General features: G+C 34.4%; 1 protein-coding gene across 4 annotated transcripts; it reads right to left on the minus strand.

The window, feature by feature from the left end:
- Nucleotides 1-2,637: 2,637 nt before the first annotated feature.
- On the minus strand, nucleotides 2,638-8,955 carry LOC100178478 (basement membrane-specific heparan sulfate proteoglycan core protein-like). 4 transcript variants are annotated; one of them, XM_026839537.1, is made up of 17 exons: nucleotides 8,642-8,955; nucleotides 8,270-8,348; nucleotides 7,832-8,194; nucleotides 7,472-7,660; nucleotides 7,093-7,223; nucleotides 6,178-6,319; nucleotides 5,200-5,499; nucleotides 4,875-5,141; nucleotides 3,979-4,125; nucleotides 3,849-3,925; nucleotides 3,524-3,791; nucleotides 3,375-3,396; nucleotides 3,282-3,307; nucleotides 3,080-3,132; nucleotides 2,940-3,003; nucleotides 2,835-2,878; nucleotides 2,638-2,781 (listed from the first exon to the last, which is right to left on the minus strand). In XM_026839537.1, the coding sequence occupies exons 2-17, from the start codon at nucleotides 8,319-8,321 to the stop codon at nucleotides 2,680-2,682; spliced, it is 2,247 nt and encodes a 748-aa protein (XP_026695338.1). In that variant the 5' UTR covers nucleotides 8,322-8,348; nucleotides 8,642-8,955; the 3' UTR covers nucleotides 2,638-2,679. The 4 variants fall into 4 exon arrangements, with proteins under 4 accessions (XP_026695338.1, XP_009858571.2, XP_026695339.1 ...); XM_009860269.3 differs by lacking the exon at nucleotides 8,642-8,955 and having other exon boundaries at nucleotides 8,270-8,367; XM_026839538.1 differs by lacking the exons at nucleotides 2,835-2,878; nucleotides 8,642-8,955 and having other exon boundaries at nucleotides 8,270-8,367.
- Nucleotides 8,956-9,355: the final 400 nt, after the last annotated feature.

The raw sequence follows: 9,355 nt of genomic DNA on the forward strand, positions 1-9,355 counted from the left end.
ATCCAGGACTGCGCGAGTCGCCCCACAACCGTGTGAACACGTCACCCCAAACAACGACGACGTTAAGACGGTCTGAACGAATTAGAAACATGACAGCGACGATATAAGACATCATCAGTCTTTTGAGTCACCTATCCAAAAGACTTGGGGGGAGGTAGACGAATATCGTCTTTATACGTGTAAACGTCACACACGCGCTACGTCACATACGGCATTGTTCGCCCGTGAATGCCACGTGGTGTGATGCAACCACAAATTCACCAGTCGTTATTTTAATGCGTGTAGTGTACTGTTATTTCGTTCATTGTGTTTTCCTTAACTAATTCATTCCGCAGAGTTGCTCCAATCATTCATTAAGTTAAATATAAATAAACAAACTTTGAAATAGGTTGTACCTTATCGTCTAGTGTCGAACACGGCTCTTAGTCCCCTCCGATTGTCCTCTTTCGATTCCCTCACCTTTCTTCCAATAGTCTCGGCTATCTTCCCGCTATCCTCACGCCCCATCCTTAAACTAAGGCACTCGATGTGGTGAGCACTCTCGCCATGCTTCTTTATGGATGCCTTACCCCTTCGCCACGAGTTGAAACCTTGAATCCAGGCTTTTCCCGGACCTACTAAAATTTGTTTCACCGCTGGCCGAGCTTTATTATTGTGTAGCGCCCACAAACAAGCGCTACATACTATCATGTCCGTCTCCGATAGGTACTCAATCCACGGGTGGTCTTCTGCCCAAGTTGGTTGATAAGTACGACCACCAGTGGACTCTTTAGCGCTGGCATCCTTGGTAATTCCTAAACGGATATTACTAGTCGAGATTGGAGTTGGTGTTTCTAAGTTTTCCGACACTTTAGTTGATGCTGCAATGCGGCCATCGTCTTTTGATTTTGGAGAAAAGTAAACGTTCAACGTAGTCTGCAAATCGCCACCACGTCGCTTCATGCTTATAAATATCGTAGCTAATTTAATTAATAAAGAGCATAATAATTCTTCTTTCTAAATTCTTTCTTGGTGAAATTCTCCTTACTAAATTGTATTACGCGCAAAATGATAAAAATTGTATTACACGCAAAATAAAAAACGCAAAATAATGAGTCGACGTAATAATGAAGTTATAAACGTCATAGTTGGTGTGAGTAACTATGGTTACGTGCGTAAATGCTGCATTTAGTTTACGAACTACTCTAACGATTGACGCCACATTTTTTGCGCGTGTTTGCGTCGTGTTGTCTTTATTGTGAAACTAATTACAATAAAGCAGCGGGAGTGCGCCGCACTCCCCCACGCCCGTACTCTACGCCAGTGGTGCCCACACAATACCACATCACTTCCTTGCTCTTATTATATTTACACCTTGGAATTTAAAATGGTAAATGTTGGTTTGAATCATGGACTCATGGCTGTATGTTTCAGCACAACTTTCTGTGTAACCTGCCCTCCTGTGTGTAATACATAAATTAACCTATATGGAAAAACTGCTTTAACTGTTGGTTATTGTGAATAAAATAGTCATGCAAATTCTAACTAACTTTGACTCTAATAATAGTATGCTGACATCAAGCAAATGCCGTTAAGTGTCTTGCCCAAGGACACATACACCCATAATGATAGCAGCGAAGAGCCTCGAACCCATTAACAATGGTTAAAGGCAGGTGCGCTAACCACTTTGCCACGGGCCAGATAATGGTAAAACCCAGTTAAGTAAAATATTATGTGATGAGTTAATGACAGTAAAACAACCACTGTTAACTAGAAGGTTGTTAAAATAAAATGAGCTCTTTTACTATTACACTTCTTAAACAAAACGTACTTAACATATATTACAATTACACCAAAAGTCCACAGCTTAATGATATTAGTATGTGCTGGTGAAATACAATTCATCTTATAACTACATATTCACTACAATAGCAAAATTTACGTATAATAATGTATCTGAAATAAAAGTAGATGCTATACCCGTATCTGGAATACAAAATAACAATATTAATCATATCGAGAAAACTTAAATGTCTGCAACAACATCTCAATATGCATACAACCTTAGACTATTTGCAAGTCTATGTTTACATAAGCATGACATGTGTCAGCCACTAGACACTATAATTAACATATACTGAGCATAGGTACAAACTTTATAAATGCAAGAAACTCAGTGATACTTAGAAAAACATTATTGTGAAACAGATATTTAATCATTGTTTTTAACATTCACTAATTAATGCAGGGTCGAAAATTTCAAGGTCGGTTGGCCTGCCATCCCAGGTTTGGCACTTATGATACTGAATCATGTAAGATTATTACTTGTTTAAACCTGACATGTTACTTCCTTGTATCAATTCCTTAAACAAGTATCCATCAATGGAATGAAGGAAGTAAACCACTTTAGGTGTAACCTTAAACAGAATTACAATATATCCAATAAATAAATACAAAATAGCTACACTAGATAACAACCAAAACTTTTAAATACCACATATGTATAATTAATACAAAAAACTGGTAGCTTATGTTAATATGATTTCTCCAACTTTAATTTAATGCTGAAGCTGACAGCCAAAAGAATAACAATAAAATGTTGCGTCATAAAATATTTAATATGTGCACAAACAGTATAAATGTGAAATAGTCACAATCTTTCTTAATAAAGAACGACCTAGCTCCTATAGTACAAGACTTTTAAGCCACATGTTCGTATTGACTTTCGTTCTGTTGATTGCCCGCTGTATTCTCGTTGTTTCTTCTGATAAAAACTTCGTATCCATCGTTTGATGTTGTTACCTGAACATATTTACACAATAACTTAATTATATGGTTAAATTGGAATAACTTACAATGCTTGGCCCCACACTTTGTATATCAACATAACCTCGCTCATCTACATCAAAATAAATGTTTAAGTCAAAGAAAACAATAAAGAAAATAAAATTAAATCTTACCTCTTGTTACATTGACATTATCCTTTAGATTTTCATAATTCGTTGATTGTGTTGCAGGAATGTTCTAATAGAAAAATAACAATTGAATTACTTTTCTTAATAATATAAAAAAAAACAATGATATAAATGCATTCACTTACATTAGTTACGTGTTCGTTCTGATAAGCTGATAGATTAGCAACTTCATAGTAACCTGAAGAAATAAAAAGAATACACAACATAGTTATTGTTTTAAACATTGCTTATAAATATGAAGTAAAACTTGATTATCCGGAACATTTATTACTGTCTTGCTTTTTAATAAAATTTGTTGCAAAGTAAGTTTCAAAGTTTAATTCTTACCATGCTCTGCTTCCATTCCAATGTTGCTGCAATTTAAAGTAAATGTTAATATTTTGTTATTGTATATATTGCATAAGATAAACTGGTGTTTACCTTCTTCCTGTAACTTCTTTATCTGCAAGAAAACACATGGTCAATATAATTTTAAGTTATCTATAAAGAGAAAAGGGGAAATTTCTTAATGAAATAATTATTTACTTATTTTATTGATACATTTTGTATTATAATATAAATGTCTTCACCTTGGTGTATTTTATTAATTTGCATCTTTAAACAATAAACCGCAAGAATAATGATCAATAAAAAAGCCACCACCCCACCAACGGCAGCTCCGATTATAACACCCAAGTTATCTGGTGGTGGGATGGGTGGTGGAGTACCACCAGTTGCGGGTGTTATTGTTGTTGTAGGTTGCCCTTCATTTATCGCTGATATATAGAATATAAAAGTATTTTCAAATATTCCATTGTTGATTCTTAATGTATAATTCCCACTATCATTGAATGACGGCTGCAATGAATAGAAACATTGGAGCTGGATTACAATTTGTTTTTAACAATTTCAAACCTGGTTTCGAGTAAAAACAAAACTTTGTGATGTTGATGTTTGCGGCTGATTAGTTGCATCATTCGTTACCATGGCTCCTAAATACAGAGTGGTTTATATTTTGTAAAGCAGAGGCTTATGGGAGACATACCATCCTTTGTTAAAGTGGTTGTATAAGTAGTTGGGTTAAGTGAGAATGTGATGGTACATGATCTTGGACCAGGTGGGGCAATATACCATGTACATATGTTACTGTGGCTAGTTGTACCATCATTCACTGCAAATCCTTCAGCTGCATCTGGAGATGTAAAAGGTTTTGTTCAACAAACATGGTTTACGCAGAAAGCAAGTTATTGTTTAACATTGCCAGGCGCACTGGCAAAGTGGTTAGCGTGCCTGCCTATAACCAATAGGTAATGGGTTCAAGGCTCGTTGTTGCTATCATTGAGGGCGTATGTGTCCTTGGACAAGACACTTGATGGCAGTTGCTCCAACCCAGTGGTCACTAATGGGTTGTCCAAAAATCAGCCATATATAAAAATAAAAAAATCTCCAAAAGAATAATCACCCACAAAGTAACATACATGGCAACTCGTAAGCTGGCTCGAGGTGTATCAGCACCCGTGTTATAACTGTCGTTTTCGGACCATGCGAGGATAAAGTATCTTACATTCATTCATTTATGTCCATTGCGTAAAAGTTCTAATGTTTGGCAAATTAAGAAATAGTTCTTTCCATAAAATAGAAATCAAGAAATAGAAATTGTTTTATCCATTAAATAGATATCAAAAGAGAAATCAAGAACATACAACAGAGAATAGTAATCAGAAATAATCAGGAAATAGAAATCAAGAAATAGGAATAAATCAAAGATTGAAATAGTATATCAAGTTTTATGACATGGGCTTACATAAATGGCATTATAGTTAAAACATTATTACTAACACCAACAAAAATAAAATTCAAGAAAACAAGTAAGGTTCATCACAATATTCCTAAATCAAACATTTCCTTGCAAATGTTACATACGGTAGTAACGGTACTCACAATATACATCAATGTATAAAGATGATGAAAAATTTCCAAAAGCATCGCTTGTGTGACAAGAATATGATCCTGTATCTTCTGGGGATAGATTGTTTATGGTCACAATATCTGATCCGAAGTTTATAATTCCATCTTTCTTCCAAACTATTAACGTGTTCATTTCTTTCTGGTTGACAATCCCACAGGCTAAACTTAAACTTTCTGTTTTGTTTCTTGTAATAGAAGTAGCTGTTGTTGTTGTTCCATCGACCACTATATATGGATCTCCTGTTGAATAATCAGTGTAAATGATCAGTTGATTTGACTTTAATCACATTCAACTTACTAGTTTTAGGTACCACTGTTATGTGTTGAGTAATACTGGTAGTACCACCTCCACAAACACCATTACCAACCGTACATGTGATGGTTGTGGAATTAATAACATTTACATTGTTGATCTCACAAGTGTTTGGTAAACTACCACAATTTGAAGGAGAACAAGTCCAGGTACAAGTTACAGCAGGGTTTCCATCAGCTGAGCAATTCATGGTCAACGTCTCATCTGATCTAAGCAGGTAACCACTGCTTAAATTGATCAACAGATCCGTGAATTTGGTTTCAAACTTTGGATTCGTTGCTGCATCTGGAGCACAAGGTTACTCATCACAACAATTAGAAATTGAACAATTTCAAGAAACATAATAATTCATGTTAAAACTAAATTCTTTTTTACAGTTGATACGTAATCTGCTAATTTGCACTGCTATCCTAATTGGTGGGATAAAAAAAATACTTCATCGCAAACTTTATATTGCTAATCACAACTAGTAGAGATGGTAGTGTTGATACCAAGTTTAATACCCTAACTAAAAACAACAATCTATTGTATCTGACTGAGTAACTTTTCCAATTTCAATAAATATGAATAATTGAATGTAACTTGCTTTATCATCGTATGGCCCGAGTGCAAGCTTACAACAGATACAATTTTGTTAGTGTTTTTAGACTTGTTTATATGTATGACTGAATTTAGACCAACCCATTAATGACCAGTGAGTTTGAACCCATAACCAACGGTTAGCGGCGCATAAGTAATTGTGCCACGGCGCCAGAGTTGACTTAAATAACAAATTTATGCAATTTCATAAATTTCAGCAAACAACTTCTTATACAAAGAGGAAGTCAGTTTTACCATTCAATGAACTTAAACTTTGTTGAAAAATAAAAACAAAACGTTTTTATAAAAAAAGTGTCAATAGCCTATGTTTGTGTTTAGGCAGAAAATTTTTGTTATTCTAGTATTCATATGATTACGACTCACAGTGTATAATCAATGTCTTGCTGTCTCTTCCCAGGTTTGAATATTCCTGCATGGCAGTGTAGCTATTTATAGCTCTACATTCCACTATATCTCCATTGTTTGAACTACTCAGTGGATTGCTTGTCCATGTGTTCCCAACCAACTGGAAAAAAAAACAATTAAATAAATACTAAAGGAAATATTAGTTTTTTATACTTAATATCAACTTTACGATTAGTATAATTGTTTGTATAATTGATGATTTCATATACACCATTCGATACATGCGGCACATACAAATTTCTTTTGGCAACAATTCCTACAAAAACTTGGCAATGCTTTTCTCACAGCTACGAGTGAAAAAAATGTGATTTGCCTTTAAAACGGGTGGTAATAATCTAAATCAGTAGCAGGAGTGGAACTGCTTCAAATTGGCGATGTTTTTGTGTTACATTACTTCACAATCGCCATTGTGATAGAAATAAAGATCGTAGGATATTGCATGTGCCTGCACTTGCAAGTTTGACGATCTTTCAATACGTTACAACCGCTACTACTGTGTGTATACGTTCAACGTGCTGCGTAACGTGTAATGCGAAAGTTAAACCTAACCAGGGCGAGTGCGGTAATTACCTTATTAGCTTACGTATGATGTAATAAGTAGTTGATATTTGTAACTATGAGTTTGCCTAACCTAGACAATCAAAACTTAGGCGCCTATGGCTACTACTATTGTGGAGAAACGAGTTTTTTCGGGAATATGTTTAGTGTTCATTGCTCTAACTCAGTGCACCAGCCATACATAAAAAGTCAACTTTGAAGTTACTGGTGACTCAAAAATGGGCATGAGAGGTGACATAAGACACCAATATTTAGGCATATGTCGTTACCACAATACTAGAATACCATTAATTCATTTGCGTTCTTTAACTTTACCGTTTGGTTTTGGTTATTGAAATAAACTTCAACTCTGTCCCAAGAAGGTACACCCCCAGATGCAGTACATTGGAATGTAGCAATGTTTCCAGCACAAATGGTATTGTTGCCAATCAATGTAGCAGTTGGTGCTAACGAAATTTGCAAATGTTATTTTATTATAATTGACATTACAGGTAGTGAGGTAATGCTGTGCAACAAATAGTTGCTTGATGTAAACAAAACACATATCTGTGTCTTGTCCATCATTACTTTTCTTTCGAAAATATTAAACAGTAACATTACTTAAATAAATTTGCATCAAATTTAAAAAAATCAACATAAAATGTAGACATTATACAACAGCATTTTAACTTTAAATGCACTACAGACCTCCTACCTGACCAACATTGAACTATATTTTCATTCTCCCACTCTGATGTAGCAAAACATTTGGTTGCAGTGTTTCCAGTTGTTCCATTTAAATAAAATAAACTTAAACCATGGGAACACTGGAAGTTAGCTTGAGTGTTGTAGACACCACTTGATGGGTTGATTGGAACATTGTTGGGTGTTGGAGATGAACATGCTGTGGTAAAGTTTACTACATTATTTTACCTAATTTATTTTAGAGTTATTGATTAAATTTTTTGAACAGGAAGGTAATTACTAAGTCAATCTTTAAAATAAAAAAAAACAAATTTGGCAACAGTTTAGTACCATGATGCAACCAGTTTAAACCTAATTTGAGAAATCCAACCTTGAAGTGAAATATTCTGAGCAAAGCAACTTGAACCACTGTGAATTAGATACAACGTTGATTGATTGAAAGAAGAAGTTAATTTGTTGGTAACACTGAACGTTGTTGTGTAGCAACTACCCTTGTATTGGCAAGTTGCATTGTAACCTGGTACAGGGGTGGCTGGTTGACATGGGTTTGAGCCAAAGTTTGTTGTAAATGTAAAAAAAGCAAGAGTTGTCCCTGATAAATCTAGGAAAGACCATGCAAGAGTCTTTGGTGATCCAGTCACACAGAAATATCCTGAGTACAACTGCCCAGTATAATCAAGTGCCCATGTATTTCTTGATGGGGTGACTGTTGGGTTGGAACAAGTGGGAGAAGCTGGAAATATATTTATATTAAATACATTTTAATATACATTTCCATAAACACTATATATTACTCAGAAGTTATTACCTGTAGCATACAAGCTTCCTAATATCACCAGCATTAATATTTGGTAGCTCATTGTAATTGTGTACAGAACCTGCTTTAACTGCAAAAATGTTAGTACAATCCGTTTACATAAAAATGCACTATTAAGCAAATTTGATTCTCTCCCTCATATCAACTCATAATGTAGGACTTGCTAATGTAACAATTAACAACTACCAATGATTAAACTACTACTAAGCATAGCATGTATTACTCACACTACTCCTACATTACTTCCTTGTTTCCACAAGAGTTAATATTTACTGAGTCATATAATTGACATAATGGAAGTGTTGATCTAATTTATTAGCTTTAACTTGCTTAAACAAACCTAATCTGCCACTTGTCGGTTACCTTCTTGATTTGTTTCTTTCAATAACTTGGTAAATATTTCTCAATTTCAATAGTTATAGTCAAGAACGCTGCTATTTACACTATCGAAGTACATAATAAGACTTCTTATTGAATGTAAATTGAAAGCTTCATATAAATGATTAATAAATCTTCATTGAACCTATATTGTATATGTGACCACACATCAATATGTATATTAGTTTTGCACCCAGTTTCACTTAGCTCCCCTAATCATTTACTTAAATAAAAGTGGATTTAGTGAAAGCACCGCTCATACAATATAAAAGAAAAGACTTAAAATAAACTGGGAAATATTAGGTGTAAATTTAAACAAAATTATAACAGAGTAAACATACCCAATAAAAAAATTTAATAAACCCCATCAATAAAATGGTAGTAAAAAAAAGTTTTTTTTTTACATAAAGGATATATTATAATGTGTGAACACACTCTGAAATGTGAAATACTCAGAAATTCGAAACTTTCTTAAGCAATGAGGGTCCAGCTCTTATGGTCTAAAACTTTCAAGCCACATGTTCATATTGGCTTTCATTTTGTTGATTTCGCGACATATTTTCATATTTCCTTCCAATAAAGGTTTCGTATCCTTCGTTTGGTGTTGTTACCTGAACATATGGTACAGAATAACTTAATCATACGGNCACATTTATTAGAATAACTTACAACGCTTGGCCCCACACTTTGTATATCAGC

The sequence above is a fragment of the Ciona intestinalis genome, unplaced genomic scaffold (genome assembly GCF_000224145.3).
Source record: "Ciona intestinalis unplaced genomic scaffold, KH HT000381.1, whole genome shotgun sequence".
In the NCBI taxonomy this organism is placed as follows: Eukaryota; Metazoa; Chordata; class Ascidiacea; order Phlebobranchia; family Cionidae; genus Ciona; species Ciona intestinalis.

Excerpts from the sequence above, each read along its gene's own strand:
- LOC100178478 (XM_026839537.1), bottom strand. The coding sequence starts at position 8,321 with ATGAGCTACCAAATATTAATGCTGGTGATATTAGGAAGCTTGTATGCT. Across the intron at positions 8,195-8,269 it reads AGGAAGCTTGTATGCTACAG|CTTCTCCCACTTGTTCCAAC; the intron begins GTAATAACTTCT and ends ATATATTTCCAG. Across the intron at positions 7,661-7,831 it reads TCAGAATATTTCACTTCAAG|CATGTTCATCTCCAACACCC; the intron begins GTTGGATTTCTC and ends ACTTTACCACAG.